Source organism: Mobula birostris, chromosome 2 (genome assembly GCF_030028105.1).
Source record: "Mobula birostris isolate sMobBir1 chromosome 2, sMobBir1.hap1, whole genome shotgun sequence".
In the NCBI taxonomy this organism is placed as follows: domain Eukaryota; kingdom Metazoa; phylum Chordata; class Chondrichthyes; order Myliobatiformes; family Myliobatidae; genus Mobula; species Mobula birostris.
The window spans coordinates 212,610,586-212,627,738 of record NC_092371.1 but is presented as its reverse complement, the minus strand read 5'-3'; the positions used below and the strand labels follow the sequence as shown (position 1 = coordinate 212,627,738).

The 17,153-nt window shown below is 41.2% G+C and overlaps 1 protein-coding gene across 1 annotated transcript in view; it reads left to right on the top strand.

Annotated features, from left to right (window-relative positions):
• trim54 (tripartite motif containing 54) overlaps positions 1-17,153 on the top strand; it is a 62,563-nt gene that overhangs the window by 43,124 nt on the left and 2,286 nt on the right. The window contains exons 5-8 of the mRNA XM_072251413.1: positions 556-789; positions 906-928; positions 2,891-3,015; positions 11,210-11,296. Of these exons, the coding sequence (XP_072107514.1) occupies positions 556-789; positions 906-928; positions 2,891-3,015; positions 11,210-11,296 (469 nt within the window). The remainder of the gene's footprint in view (positions 1-555; positions 790-905; positions 929-2,890; positions 3,016-11,209; positions 11,297-17,153) is intronic.

Below are 17,153 nucleotides of genomic sequence, written 5' to 3'. Positions count from 1 at the left end.
CATGGAAGCAGATACCACCATTGGTTTAGGGCCCTGCCAGCACTGGAAACTGGACATTCCCTGAGAAATGTCCCTGCGTTAGTAGGATCTGCGTAGTTTCCCTCTCAACCTCTTGTCCAAGGACCTTTACCACTAAGGACGTGCTTTTAAAGTCACTATTGGCAATGTACCATTTGTAAGCCGGTTTGGAGCAGACCAACTACCAGCCTGAGTTACCCTGACCTTCACATGCTCCTCTGTATAGTGTACTATCTATTTACTATTGAAGAGTTAGATTATTGCTTCTATTGATGGCAGATCAATAGACGTTTGAGAAATGAACCTCCCTCTATGTGCACTGAACAGAACAAAAAAAGCTGCCTTTAAGAGCTTCCAATATAGTATCATTTCTGGATGGGTTGGTCGTCATGCTTGGGAAGGGAATGCATTGTAAGCATCAGGAAATTGGGTATCAGTGGTGCAGCTTTTGATTTTCTGTCCATCGTAAAACACAAGTGTTTGACTCTACTGGTCTATCCCATGCATGCCACAAACAGATTTTCATACCTTTCACAGGACAACAGCAGAAGACAAAAACAACTCCTTTGTGAAAAATTTGATGCTCTGTATGCTATTCTAGAAGAGAGGAAAAAGGAAATGCTTCAATCTATAACCCGCGAACAGGAGGAGAAAGTGCAGTATGTCAGATCGTTGATGAGGCAGTATGGAGATCACCTGGAAGGAGCCAGCAAGCTGGTAGAAACGGCCTTGCAATCTATGGAGGAACCACAGATGGCAGTGTTCCTGCAGGTTGGTCTATCACTTGGCCAATATGTTTCCCTGCTGTGGATATACAATATTATTGTGAGTTGTTTTTACAGTAATTTGCAGTGCAATTCATTTTAGTGCATTTCTTCTCTTCACAGAATACAAAACAACTGATCAAAAAGTAAGTCAGCTTCTGAAGAATGGTTTCAAAACACCTTTGTTTCTGCTGTAATAATTCTTTGCTAATATTTACGTAAACCAATCTAATCTTTAGGGAGAGTTATGAGTGTGTATTTCCACTTCTGTAACTTTGCCAGACTTTAACCCAACCTCAGGCTTCTGCTGAAACCTGCACGCTTGCTGGTGTTACCTAGGCGTTATTCTCCTTCTGCCAGTCTGCAGCTGACACACATGCAGTGCTCTGTCTGTCAGTATTTACCTCATAAATCTTGGCTGCTTTCTCTTCCAAGTGAGGGTGAAGAAATAAGTTGCTGATGTCTCAGCACATCAATAACATTTTACAATGTGGAAACAGGCATGGCTCCTCAGTGATGCAGACACAGAATTATTCCCGTGTTCTAATTTCTTTTGCTATTTAATATGGTTTCTGACTGTAGGATAACAGTGGTTATGTCTGAACATTCTTACTAATAAACTGAAGTACATTTTTCATTTAAGTAAACTTTGCTGGTACTACTATAATTTTTTAACATCACTCACAAATTTTTGAAGCATTTGCAGGGATGTGGGGCCAGAAGAGGCACAGTCACTGTCTTGATAATCATATGTTGTGCAGTATACATCCATAATATGCACTTGTTTAAAATAGTGATAAAATTTAACTTCCTGTGCAATCCCTGCTGACTCTGCCTTGATAGAATAAGCTCCATTTATGTTAAGTACCGTCAATGTTTGGGTGGCGGGGTTGGAGATGAGTTTCTACTAAAGGAGGTGTAAACCGCTCCTTCCCTCTGCTAACCTGCAGGTAGGCCACCCTCAGGCAAGCTGTGGCACCTGCTTAGCCCTTCAGTCAAGGTCACATGAAGCCGTGGAAGCAGGTGGCAGATGGTCATATGGGCAGCTGGTGCATATGGTCCTGGTTATGTGACCACTGACTCCAGGAAGAGTATTGATAATAGCTGGGGTCGCCCATCTTGTAGAGACACTGCCCAAAAGAAGACAATGGAAAACCACTTCTGTAGAAAAAAGTTGCCAAGAACAATCATGGTCATGGAAAGACCATGAACGCCCATGTCATACAATGTGGCACATAATGAACGAGTCATAAATGTACATATGGATGAAAAAATCTTGCCTCTTTTAGGATGTTAAACTAAAACTGATGACTTTCTGACATAATTGCCATTATCCTACAATGAAAAATGGCATAGGCAAAGGAAATAAGGTATTGCACAGAAATAAAGAACCTTAAATTAGTTATCTTCCCCAGTCTGATAAGGTGTTAACTGCTAGTTCTATATTTGAAAATGAGGTGAATACTTGAAAAGAAGGGGGTCTATTGAAAGGTACTGTGAAGTTCAGGTGCAATTGCACAGCCAGGACATTAGACTCATCACACTGCCTATGGCCACCCTATCAGAATGTTGACTCTGCAAACATTTGATCAACAGTATTACCTAACAATAGAAAATACCTTCAGCAGACTGTATAATGTATAATTACATATAATTAAATACTAATCAGCTTTACACTGGGGTAAGATTCTCTTGTTAGAACTGGCTGTTACTGTGACTGGGTTTAAAACAACTAAAGGCTATTTGTATTATAACACAACATTGAGATTGTACATTAAAAACTAAGGTAAAAGAGGACAGCTTATTTGTCCTAATGCCAACTCAGTCAGAATCAAACTGGCTATGTATTAATGTAAACAATTAAATGGTAACCATACCACAGCTGAAAATTGCTCTAGGTTTGTAAAAAAAATTCAATTGCAAACATTATCTCAAGCTTTGCTTAATAATATTGCAAGGTGGAAATTTATTAACCTCAACTCCATTTAATGAGAGATGTGTGTGTGTGTGTGTGTGTGTAAAGGAATCTACAGAATGTGGATTAATATTCATTCCTTTCTGCATGTGCCAACCTATCTGGAATAATGTTAATGTACTGACTCTCTTAGGATTATCGATACATCAAAAGCTGCCCAGATGGAGAGAACAGAACCTGGATATGAAAACATGGATCATTTTGTGGTCAACTTTGGAAGGGCGGAACAGATATTGCAAAGGATAAATTTCCAAACAGGTATTAAGGAAACAATATTGGACTTAGTGGAAATCAAACCATGCAGGCGCTGGAAATCTGAAACAAAAACAGCAAACTCTGGAAAGACTAACAAAGGGTCTTCGACGTGAAAGATTAACTCTCTTCCCCTTTCCATGGATACTGCCTGACCTGCTGAGTCATTCCAGAATTTTCTTTTTTTATTTCCTTTGATTTAGTATCCTGGTATTTTGCTCTTTAAAGGATATTTCTTTTGAATATTTTTACTGAAAATGTAGAGTGGGGAAAAAAGTAAACACAAGAGATACACACAAAATCCTGGAGGATCTCTGTAGATCAGGCAACATTCATGGAAAGGAACAAACAGCTGACTTTTTGGGCCAAAAGCTTTCTTCAGGACTGGATAGGAAGGAGGAAGATTCCAGAATAAAAAGTTGGGGGAAGGGGAAGGAGGATAGTCAGAAGGAGATAGGTGAAGCCAGGTGCATAGGAAAGATAAAGGGCAGGAGAGGAAGGAACTTGATAGGAGGGGAGAGTGGACCATAGGAGAAAAGGACCCAGAGGGAGGTGATGGGCAGGTGAGAAAAGATAAGAGGTCAGTGTGGGGAATAGAAGAAGAGGGGAGGGAGAGAGATTTTTTTTATTTACCGGAGGGAGAAGTTGATATTCATGCCATCAGGTTGGAGGCTACCCTGAAGGAATATAAGGTGTTGCTCCTCCACCCTGAGTGTGGCCTCATTGGGGCACAAGAGGAGGCCATAGACTGACATGTCAGAATGGGAATCAGCATTAAAATGTTTGACCACCGTGAAGTTCTACTTTTGGGGGATGGAGTGGAAGCACAAGAGATTCTGCACATGTTGGAAAACCAGTGTAACTTATATAAGATGCTGTAGCATGTCAAGCAACATCTAAGACCCAAGGCGTTGAGCTTCAAAACTAATCAATAAGCTCCAACAGCTTGACCTCAATACCTCGTTGAGCAACTGGATCCTCACTTGTAGGTCCCAGAAAGTTCAGATTAGCAACATCTCCTCCATGATCTCCACCAGCACAAGTGCACCACAAGGCTGTGTGCTTCGCCCCCTGCTCTACTCCCTTTACACCTATGACTGTGTGGCTAAGTACAGCTCCAACACCATGTTCGAGTTTGCTGATGACACCACTGTCGTGGGCCGTATCAAGGGTGGTGATAAATCAGCATACAGGAGGAAGATTGAAAATTTGGCTGAGCGGTGTCATAACAACAACTATCACTCAATGTCAGCAAGACCAAGGAACAGATTGTAGACTTCAGGAGAGAGAAACCAGAGGTCCATGAGCCTATCCTCATTGGAGGAACAGAGGTAGAGAGGGTTAGCAACTTTAAATTCCTGGATGTTACTAATTCAGAGGACCTGTCCTGAACCCAACACATAAGTGCAATTGTGAAGAAAGCTTGGTAGCATCTCCACTTCCTTAGGAGTCTTCACTTTGCAGATTCAACATGACATCTAAAACTTTACAAACGTCTATAGGTGTGTAGTGGAGGGTGTATTTACCGGCTGCATCATGGTCTGGTATGGAAACTTTGAATGGAAAATCCTACAGCAGATAGTGGATTTGGCCCAGCACATCACAGGTAAAACCCTCCCAACCACCGAGCACATCTACATGAAACACTGTCATAGGAAATTAGCATCCATCATGAGAGATCTCCACCACCTGGGCCATGCTCTTTTCTTGCTGCTGCCATCAGGTAGAAGGTACAGGTGCCTCAGGACTCGCATTGCCGAGTTCAAGAACAGTTACCCTTCAACCATCAGGGTCTTGAACAAAGGGGATAACTTCACTCACTTGACCGACAATGAGATCTTCCCATAACCAATGGTCTCACTTTAAGGGCTCTTTATCTTGTTATTTCATGTTCTCATTATTTATTGCCATTTATTTATATTTGCATTTGCACAGATTGTTGTCTTCTGCATTCTGTTTGATCTTTCATTGATCCTGTATTGTTACTCTTCAATAGATTTGCAGAGTATGCCTGCAGGAAAATGAATCTCGGGGTAGTATATGGTGACATATATGTACTTTAATAATAAATTTACTTTGATTTTGAAACGTCGATTGGTTATTCCTTTCCAGAGATGCTGCCTGACCTGCTGAGTTCATCCAGCATTTTCTGTGTGTTACTCTGGGGGGAAAAATAGTGGTATCAAATGATTAGATAACATGAACAAGCCGTTTATTACTGCTCTGAAAATATTCGTAATCTATACGGTAATGAATCTTGATGAAAAGTGAGTGAACAAGTTTACAAGTTGAATCTTATTTGTGAAGTTATTAATGATTAACTTGTCTATTTTACTCCAGTTTCTTTGTGGGATGGTGGGGGTTGGGGGGTGGGGAGCAGGAAAGGTCAGTATTATTACAGAAGTCAACAGCTACAGTTTGTCTGGCAAGCAGCAAGGGTTTAGCAGCCAGTGGAAAGGATATCACAGATGGAGCAACAGGAAGAAAAAATGTTTGACAGCACAAACACATATGTGTTTTTGTTTCTCTGTTACCACCTGTAGGTAGAGACAATCTGCAGGGCACATCTGAGCAGCACAATTAGATTATAGACTGGAGAACCATCACTGAATACTCAGTGAGAGGTTGCTTTCTATCAGGGCAGCACAGTAGCACAGTCCTTACTGCTGTCACTCCATGGTTCCAGCAACCAGATTTGATCCTTATCTTCCCTTGCAGTCTGGGTGGACTTTGCATATTCTCCTGGAAACCATGAGCGTTTTCCACCATTTCCAAAGATGTGCAGGTAATTACTGTAAGCTGTCCCAAAGGAAGGTGAGAGGTAGCAGAATCAGCAGGCAGTCGGTAGCTCAAGTGTGTGCTAGAGAGAATAAGGTACGTGGGTTCTAGAACCAGACTGCAAACCCCTAACACCACATTAGACTATATCTTTTTTCTCGAGAACATTAGAAAGTTTTTGACAAGAACAGGCAATTCAGCCCAACAAAGCTTGCCAAATTCCTATTCACATGGTGTGTTGAAATAACTATTGAGTTTAGATTTCAGAGTCTCTACGGTACTACTCTCAACTACACAACTAGGTAGTGTGTTCCATGTGTCCACGAGTCGATGTGTAAAGAAATGCTTCCTGATGTTAGTCTGAAATCTCCCTTTAACTAGTCTCCATCTGTGGCCCCGTGTCCTAGTTGCTGGCACCCTCCTTACTTATACCTTTAATGATTTTGAACACTTCTATCATGTCTCCTCTCATTCTATATCTACTTAGGCTGAAAAGATTTAATTCTTTCAATCTTTCTTCATAGCTACAGTTTGTTTGGCAAGCAACAAGGGTTTAACAGCCAGTGCAAAGAATATCACAGATGGAGCAACAGGAAGGCCAGGAATGAGTCTGGTTGCCCTTCTTTGAACTCTCTCCACGCCTTCACATCCCTCACACAATATGGAGACCAAAATTGTACAGTACTTAAGGTTTCCCTCACAAGCACATTAAGCTTAAGGAGAATGCCTCCAGATTTGAACTCCACTGAGCGCATTATATAGCCCAACATTCTCTTAGTCTTCCTGATTGCTTCTGTGCATTGTCTAGATGTTGATAGTGATGAGTCTACCAGGATGCCCAAATCCTTCTCACACAATACACTTTCTAACTCAAAACTCCCCATTGTATATTTATATCTAGTATTTCTACTTCCTATGTGTAATATTTTACATTCACTTACATTAAATTTCATCTGCCCACATCTGGATTTTGTTTAGATCTACCTGTATTGATTCTGCTGCCCGAATGTTATCAGCCCGTCCCCTTAATTTTGTGTCATCAGCAAACTTTACTAGTTTATTTATTATGTGCTTATCCAAATCATTAATACAAATTAGAAGCAGCAGTGGCCTCAAAACTCATCCCTGCAGAACCCCACTTTTAACATCATCTAGGTGTGAAAATGATCCTCTCATCACAACTCATTGTTTGCTGTTTTTGAGCCAATTCTGCACCCATTCGCACACCTTACCTGAATGCCTACCTCTTGTAATTTGATTATTAACCTCTTATGGGATACCTTGTCAAAAGCCTTCTGAAAGACCAAGTAAATGATATCAACTACTCTATTGCTATCATAAATTTTAGTTGCCTCTTCATAGAACTTCAGCATATTACTAAAACATAATTTTGTCTTTCTGAACCTATGCTGGCTTTCAGCTAACATGCCTGTTCTTATCAGCTGCTTTATCATCTCATCCTTTATTAATGTTTCCATTATCTTACCTATGATACACGTTAAGCTTGCTTATAGTTACCAGGATTAGTTGTTACCTTTCTTATATACCGGGACAACATTAGCCAGTCCTTAGAGATTTCACCAGTCTTCACTGACTTTTGAAAAATATGTGTTAGGGATTGGTATATATAATCACAAACCTCTTTAAGTACCCTTGGATAAATGTATGTTGTCTGACCCTGGAGATTTATCTGATCTTGCACTCATGTCAATAAGTTTATTTTTCATGTAATTTACATTAATTTATATTTATGTTAATTTGTATTTGTCCTGTTTATGATGTATTGTGCTGCAGCTACAAAAAAAGATGATTTTCATGGCATTGATGCTCTTTGTATGTATGCCTATGGCAATGAACTTAAACATGATGGGATTAGTGGAATTTTAATTCTCTCTGATGGTAGCAATGAGAAGAGGGCATGTCCAGGGTGTCAGGCATCGTTAATAACGGACGCCACATTTCTGAAACACCGCTCCTTGAAGATGTCGTGGATACTATGGAGGCTAGTACCCAAGATGGAACTAATTTTACAGATTTCTGTACCACATTTCGGTCCCCCCCATACCAGACAGTGATGCAGCCTGTCAGAATGCTCTCCACAGTACATATATAGAGGTTTTCGAGTGCTTTAGGTGACAGACCAAAACTCCTCAAACTCTTAATGAATTTTAGCTGCTGTTTTGCCTTCTTTATAACTGCATCGATATGTTGGGACCAGGTTAGATCCTCAGAGATCTTGACACCCAGGAACTTGAAGCTGCTCACTCTCTCCACTTCTGATCCCCCTATGAGGATTGGTATGTGTTCCTTCGTCTTACCCTTCCTGAAGCCCACAATCATCTCTTTGGTCTTACTGACGTTGAGAGCCAGGTTGTTGCTGCGATGGTCAAGATTCCAAGTCTAGTCATGATTTGTCCTTTCAGTAAGAACTAAAGGATATATTTCAGAAAACAAAAATACATGTTAATCAGCTGTGAATCTGAAAGTGTAATATAATTTCACATTAATAGTATTACAATTTCTGTTGGTGTTTATCACTCATCTATAGTTGGTTCTTGCAGGTGGTGGGAGTGGGTTTTCTTCCTGGACAGCTGATGAATTAGCTGATGCCCTGAACTAGTCAACAGATTAATGTCTGAGGAGCGTAGGATGGTAGAGGTGGTGTGGTGGTACAGACTGTTGGGGAGCTCATGGGTTTATGCTGCCCACAGGAGAGCTCCTGCGTCTTGATCTCAAAAATATAAAAATTTAAAAACACTTGTCCCTCGGCCATGCGCACCATTGCACTTTTGGAATTTAAACCGCAATCAAGATGTTGCCCCGGTGTACAAGTTGGATTGAATATTTAAGGAGGTTAGAGGCATAGAGTTACACAGCACAGAAACAGACCCTTGCATCTAACTTGTCCATGTCAACCAAGTTGTCCAGTCCTTAATACAAACACAAGGAATTCTACAGATGCTGGAAATTCAAGCAACACACATCAAAGTTGCTGGTGCACGCAGCAGGCCAGGCAACATCTCTAGGAAGAGGTGCAGTCGACGTTTCAGGCCAAGACCCTTTGTCAGGACTAACTGAAGGAAGAGTTAGTAAGGGATTTGAAAGTTGGAGGGGGAGATCCAAAATGACAGGCGAAGACAGGAGGGGGAGGGATGGAGCCAAGAGGTGGACAGTTGATTGGCAAAAGGGATACGAGAGGATCATGGGACAGGGGGCCCAGGGAGAAAGACAAGGGGGGGGAACCCAGAGGATGGGCAAGGGGTATAGTGAGAGGGACAGAGGGAGAAAAAGGAGAGAGAGAGAAAGAATGTGTGTATATAAATAAATAACGGATGGGGTACGAGGGGGAGGTGGGACATTAGCGGAAGTTAGAGAAGTCAATGTTCATGCCATCAGGTTGGAGGCTACCCAGATGGCATATGAGGTGTTGTTCCTCCAATCTAAGTGTGGCTTCAACTTTACAGTAGAGGAGGCCATGGATAGACATATCAGAATGGGAATGGGACGTGGAACTAAAATGTGTGGCCACTGGGAGATCCTGCTTTCTTTGGCGGACAGAGCATAGGTGTTCAGCGAAACGATCTCCCAGTCTGCGTCGGGTTTCACCAATGTATAGAAGGCCACATCGGGAGCACCAGACGCAGTATATCACCCCAGCCGACTCACAGGTGAAGCGTCGCCTCACCTGGAAGGACTGTCTGGGGCCCTGAATGGTGGTGAGGGAGGAAGTGTAAGGGCATGTGTAGCACTTGTTCCGCTTACAAGGATAAGTGCCAGGAAGGAGATCGGTGGGGAGGGATGGGAGGGACGAATGGACAAGGGAGTCACGTAGGGAGCGATCCCTGCGGAAAGCAGAGGGGGGGAGGGGAAGATGTGCTTAGTGGTGGGATCCCGTTGGAAGTGGTGGAAATTACAGAGAATAATATGTTGAACCCGGAGGCTGGTGGGGTGGTAGGTAAGGACAAGGGGAACCCTATTCCTAGTGGGGTGATGGGAGGATGGGGTGAGAGCAGATGTGCGTGAAGTGGGGGAGATGCGTTTGAGAGCAGAGTTGATGGTGGAGGAAGGGAAACCCCTTTCTTTAAAAAAGGAAGACATCTTCCTCATCCTAGAATGAAAAGCCTCATCTTGAGAGCAGATGCGGCGGAGACGGAGGAATTGCGAGAAGGGGATGGCATTTTTGCAAGAGACAGGGTGAGAAGAGGAATAGTCCAGATAGCTGTGTGCTTGAATTTCCAGCATCTGCAGAATTCCTCATGGTAACGAACAAACTTGACTGAGCTTTTTTGAGGAATTGAAAATTATTGATTTTCATTGGAGAAGTTGGGGAGTGGGTGGTGTGTACGTGAACTTTCATAAAGCTTTTGGCGAGGTCTTTGATGGTAGGCTGATGCAAAAGATTAAAGCAAAGGAGATCTATTTACAGTAACTTTGAAGACATGTAGTAGTGGAAGGACGTTCTTCTGACTGGACCAGAAACCAGTGGTATTCTGCAGGGATCAATGTTGGGACCTCTGTTTTTTGTGATATATTTAAATGATTTGGATGAAATTATTGGGCTGATTAGTAATATTTGCAAACTTGGTGGAGCTATGAGTACTGTGGAAGGTTGTCAAAGGATATAGCAGAAAACATGCTGATTGGAAATTTGGATGGAGATACAGCAGATGGAGTTTAATCTAGACAAGTGTGAATTAAACTCCATCTGCCATTTTTCTGCTCAACTTTTGGAGTGAATTTTTAAAAGAAAATACATGTTCAATACCAGGACTATTAGATGCAATGGTGTATAAGAGTGGCTGCACAAGTAAAGAAGGCCAATGGATCAGGCTCAGGAAGGGGACTTGCAGCTGTATAGTTTGGCCACACTTGGAATACTCTGTGCAATTCTGGCCACTTCACTACAGGAAGGATTTGGAGGCTTTGGAGAAGATGCAGTGGAAAGTCATCTGGATTAGAGGGTATTAGCTATACGAAAAGGTCAAATGCACTTGGATTGTTTCCCCTGGAGTGTCAGAGGATGAGGAGCCGCCTGTAGGAGTAAATAAAGTTACTAGATAGAAGGCATAGCTGTGAGATGAGAGTGTGGAAGGTTAAAGGAGATTTACAAGGCTAGTTTATTTTCATAGCAGGCATTGAGTTTGAGTGTTAGTAATTGCAGGAAGTTTAAGTTCCCTGCCAAATTTTCTAAGACCCGTAGCAAGGTTGGACTAATAGAGAAGAAAACATTCAAGTATATTTCAAAATGCTCCTGGATTTTCCAACACATCTATCTGGTGATGTTCAGACCCTTGACAACTGCTAGTGATTTATGACTCTAGATAACTGATAATTTTGCTGAGCATCTATCTGATCAGGAAGTTGGTACCAAGAATATGTATGAATCTTGTCTACAGTTTCTAATGATTTCTCCTCCTCATAGAGTACCAAGGAGAAGAAGAAGAAGAGGTAGAAGAAGAAGAAATAGAAGAAGGTGCTGCGATTGAAGAGGAAGGGGAAATTGTAGATGGTGAGCAATCAAAACTAAGATCTGCTGAAGGTTTTTTGTTTTTTTCATCATTATTTTCATTTTACAAAACTCATTTTTCTTAATATCATAATAAAAACACTAATTTCTCAGAATTTTCTGCATACTCTTTTTGTCCCTCAAGTCTGCTTACAATATATCTGTCAATGTGGCTGCTCCCATCCTGACAAAAACTCTTAGAATGTTTAGTCCAGTTTGGTATGGTCTTCTAATTGGACAGAAGATAATATAGTGTCCATGCAATGTTCCCTCTAATTGTAATGACCAGTGTGCGCAAAAATCTTGTGCTGTGCAATTCTTTGCCCAGTGACAACAACAAGTGCATACTGAAGTTTTGAGTGGAAATAAACTTGAAGCTATTCTAAGGATAATAGACTAGCATGTCCAGTCTGTTGTTCATTGTTTAAAAGAAATAAGATTGCATCAGAAACTGGAAAAGGATATGTGATTGTGTACGATCGTGAAATATACCTAACATACCAACGAGTTAGAGGGTGACACCTTGTGTGCGCAGTTTAAATTCCTTTATGCACACACAGACCTTAAAGAGAACGTTGTGTCTATATACTGCCTACTTTTTAGAGAAGTTGCTCTTCTTGCCTCAGTGGGAGTGTGTTGAGCATACATTATATTTTTCCAACAAAATGCAAGGAAAGACTGATTTTTATTCCCCAGCAGGTCTCAGAAGCACCTTAACTTGTTTTGCAAATAATTGCTTTGAAATGAAGCGACTATTTTGAACAAGGACCTGCTTCTTCAGGCACCTGCTTGAAGTGTAACGGTGGGTTCCTGCTGCTTCAGCTGCGACAATGCATCTGTGTGTGGATTGACTCATAGTTGAACTAGCACAATTCCTTTTTCTAATCTTGTTTACTTCCCTGTTCCTCATGATATAGAAGAAAGCATCTGTTCATATCTATGTAAGATTTGGATATTATCCAGTGAAATTAAAAATGAGTGACAGCATGAGATTTAAATTCAGGCTCACAGCTTTGAAGAATCCTTTTTATTTCTGGAGCAGTATTTAAAAGAAATTTGAATCCTTAGGAATTGCTGAAATCCATAATTCTATCTTTTTACTTAGTTCTTTGTCACCATTCTCAATCAAATTAAGTTGTTAAAACCATAAGATAGGTGCAAAATTAGGCCATTTGGCCCATTGAATATGCTCCACCATTTCATCATGGCTGATCCAATTTTCCTCTCAGCACCAATCTCCTGCCTTCTGCCTGTATCTCTTCATGCCCTGACCAATCAAGAATCTATCAACATCTGCCTTAAATATACATAAAGGCTTGGCCTCCACAGCTGCCTGAGTCAACAAATTCCACAGATTCACTAGTCTCTGGCTAAATAAATTCCTCCTCATCTCCATTCTAAAAGGAGGCCCCTCTGTTCTGATGCTTTGTCCTCTGGCCGTAGACTCTCCCACCATATGAATCATCCTCTCCACATCCACTCTATCAAGGCCTTTCACTACTCGATAGGTTTCAATGAGGTCATCCCTCATTTCTGGTGAATACAGGCCCAAAGCCATCAAACACTCTTCACATGACAAGCCATTCAATCCTGGGATCATTTTCGTGAACCTCCTTTGAACTCTCTCCAGCTTCAGCACATCCTTTCTAAGACAAGGGGCACAAAGCTTCTCAAAATATTGCAAGTGAGGCCTCACCAGTGCTTTACAAAGTCTCAACATTACATCCCTGCTTTTATATTCTAGTCCTCTTGAAATGAATGCTAACTTAATTTTAGCTAATATTTTAATATCACTACATGCCAGCCCATTGCAGATAATGGGAGACTGAAACTGAACTCAATGGCTATTCCTATTGCCAAGTCAATTGCCAATACAACCAGGATTTTTAAAATTAATTGCAGAAGTAGAGATCATTATTTTGTGCATATTTTGTCATCTTCAATCACTTCATACTGTGTGGCTTTGTTATGATTCCACAGATTCTCACAATCAGAGTCAGGTATATTATTACTGACATATGCTGTGCAATTTGTTGATTTGTGACAGGAGTGCTGTGCAAGATGTTAAAAAATCACTAAGTTACAGTGAAATAAATATATTGTGGAAAAGAGGAATAGTGAGGTAGTGTACCCATGTGGGTCATTCAGTATTCTGATGGCAGAGGGGAAGAAGCTGTTCCTAAAGCACTGAGTGTGGGACTTCAGACTCCTATACCTTCTCCCTAATGGAGATGGGAATGAGAAGAGGGCATATCCCAGACAGAGAGGGTCCTTAATGATGGATGCTGTCTTCTTAAAACTATGCCTTTTGAAGGTCTCCTCGATGGTGGGGAGGGTTGAGCCCATGATTGAGATGGCTGGGTCTGCAACCCTCTATCCCCTTTCAATCCTGTGCCTGTAGACAGTACGCGGAGAGAACATAGTAATCCGAATCATTAGGAAGAAGGCCACACCAAACTGATTGAAACATTCTGGGAGTTTTTATCAGGGTGGAACAGCTAGGCGACAATGAAACTAGTTAGAATGCTCTCCACAGTACATCTGTAGAAATTTGATAACATCTTAGGTGACATACCAGATTTCCTCAGACTCCTAGTCAAGTACAGCCTCTGGGGTAACTCTGAGGTTTTGATACCCAGTCACTTGAAGATGCTCACCCTTTTCACCACTGGCCCCTCAATGAAGACGTGCCCTTTCTGAAGTCCACAATTAATTCCTTGATCTTGCTGTCGTTGAATACAAAGTTGTGATGCCACTCAAGACTGACTCCAGTATACCACCTTGTCGCCATCTGAGATACTGCCAACAACAGTATTTATAAATAGCGTTTGAGCTGTGTTTAGCTACCCAGTCGTGAGTGGACAGGGGGTATAGTGGGCTAAGCACACATCCTTGAGGTACTGCTGTGTTGATTGTCAGCGAGGGAGAGATGTTATTACCTCCGAATCTGTGGTCGCCCGATGAGGAAGTCAGGAATCCAGTGGCACAGTGAGGTATGGAGGCCCAGGATTTGAAGCTTGTTGCTCACCACAGACAGGATGATGACGTTGAGTGCTGAGTTATCATCCATAAACAGCAGCCTGACACAGGTATTGTTTTTGTTCGGGTAGTCCAAGGCCGAATGGGGAGCCACTGAAATGGCACCTGCTGTAGAATTGTTGTGGCAGTAGGAAAGTTGCAGCAAGTCTGTGTCCCTCCTCAGGCAGGAGTTAATTCTAGCCATGACTAACCTCTCAAAGCAGTTCATCTGAGTAGATATGAGTGCTACCAGGTGGTAGTCATTGAGGAAGCTCTTACTGGGAAGTGAAGCATCACAGTTGATTCTGCTGTTAGATTTTGCCTTATTGGAAGTAAAGGTATGTAATCCCTGCCACTGCTGTTGTGCATCCTGTTGTGTCTCTAACTTCACACGGAGCTGTCTTTTCGCTATTGTGATGGCCTTCCATGAGTCCTACCCGAACTTCTTGTAGGGTTCTAGATTGCTGATCTTCAACCATTTTCCTTGTGTATGTAACCTGAGTGAGCGTGTAGATATTTGATTGCAGAGGGAGTTGCTTGAGCTTAAATATTTTTAACTTCGTCCAAATAATACTTTAATCAAAAAGGAGTACTCTAGGTAATTTATTTTTTGCTTCTTACCCCAATTTTGAGGCAAATTGCAGATAAATTAATTTTGCACAAATTTGGAACTGAATCTGGATCTCTGATCCTTATGACTAGGTGGTATCTCCATTCTGATTACCCAATTATTAGGTATCAGGAACATCAACAAACATTGGTTGTCAAGGCTGTTTTAGGTTACAGTGAAAGAGAAATGGAAGGAAGGGAATTTTGTCTACTTATCTTGTCATACATATTTTCCTTAAATCAAAAGTGGATGTTGATCTCTTCCTTCTGCAATGGGGAAGATGATGTCAGTGTTGGAGGTACAACAACTACTTTTTTTTAACTCATTGTTTCATGAGAAGTGGGCATCTCTGGAGATTTAGTGATTGTTGTCCATCCCTACTTTTCCTCAACTGAGAGGCCTGGTAGGCCGTTTCATTTGAGAATGTCATGCAGGAGATGTAGGATAGTTGTGTGACACTTTGTTCTCTGAAAGGTATGCGTATATCAGATGGATTTACAATAATAGATCTTTGCCGTCCTGGTGTGGTTCAGTCCTGAAGTGGGCCACATTGTCAGTTTCTATCCCAGCACTGCCTTGAATGAGAACCAAAAAATTCATTCCATTATAACCATGTTCTTTCAAGGCCTACACTTAGGTGAAGTAAAACCCTGTCCTAATCCCTAACTGGTGATAACCTTGTGAGATTCTTCATCCACTGACACATCTGGGAAACAAATTAAATCTGACCATTCACAGACTTTGATTGTCAACTTGTCTCATCGCTCTTTGTAAATGTCGTTGTTCACAAGATATTTAATTGTGTATAAGATTCAAAATGACTTCTTGCTGTTGACAGAAATTGGAACGTAATACACTGTCAGATAAGTCCAACTGTTTCATTCATCATTGGAATCAGAACATAGAACACTACAGCCCAGTACAGGTCCTTCAGCCACGATTTTGTGCTGACATTTTAGCCTACTCTAAGATCTATCTAACCCTTGCCTCCAACATAGCCCTCCAATTTTCTGTTATCCATGTGCCTATCTAAGAATTTCTTAAATGTTCCTAATGTATCTGCCTCTACCACCACCCCTGGTAGGGCGTTCCACACACACATACACCACTCTCTATGTCAATAACTTGCCTCTGACATTCCCCCTTCAATCACCTTAAAATTATGTCCTCTTGAATTAGCCATTTCCGCTCTGGGAAGAAGACTCTGGCTATCTTTACCTCTTATCATCTTGTACATCTCTATCAAATCACCTGTCGTCCTCCCTCACTCCAAAGAGTTGATCGCTTTCAGCTCATCACAGTCATACAACTTGAAGCTGTGTGTTTTAATGAACGATGTGAACTAACTCCTGTACTCATCTTTATTTTAGATTGTTAGTTGAAGGTTTTAGGAATGCAAGATGTTTGAGTGTCATTTGATGTGGCCAAATCTAGCTTTCTTGAGCTTAACTGGTCTTGTTTATTTTATAGTCCTTTTTATTTCTCTAAAGTAAGTAAATTTGAAACAGTTGAAACCTAATGTTTGATTTGATCCTGATCTACGTTGCAGGCCTTGCAGTGAACTTCTCTTACAAATGCTGAAATTGGGAAATATTTCATAAGATTCAAATAGCATTCTTCTCTGGTCATTAAATAAGGGAATAAAAATTGTAGTTGTTTTGTTTCCCATTTAGATTCCTATATAAATAAATAGGTCAATTATTTCAACTGTGTATAATTATGCATGATATTTTTTCAACAGTGCACTAAAGACTACATCTGTATTACAGTCAGCTTTTTCTATATGGTTTTAATATTGAAATATATGTTAATAGATGTCAAACCTACAGCATAGGTTCATGATCTATCAAAACATCTCCTAAATTTATTAACTTTAAGGGAAAGTCTCCAATTTGTTTGACATTCAAGATGGATTTGACATTGGCTTTGTGGAAGAAGACAGAGTAGATTGTAGATGGTTGTTTTTCTAACTGGAGATCTGTGACTAGTGGAGTGCTTCAGGGATCGATGCTGGGTCCATTAATGTTAGTCATTTATATCAACGATCAGCAAATTCGCGCGTGACACCGAGATTGGTGGTGTAGTGGACAGTGAGTAAAACTATCAAAGCTTGCAGCGGGATTTGAACCAGCTGGAGAAATGGGCTGAAAAATGGTGGTTGGAATTTAATGCAGAGAGGTGTGAAGTATTGCACTTTGGGAGGACCAACCAGAGTAGGTCTTACAAAGAGAA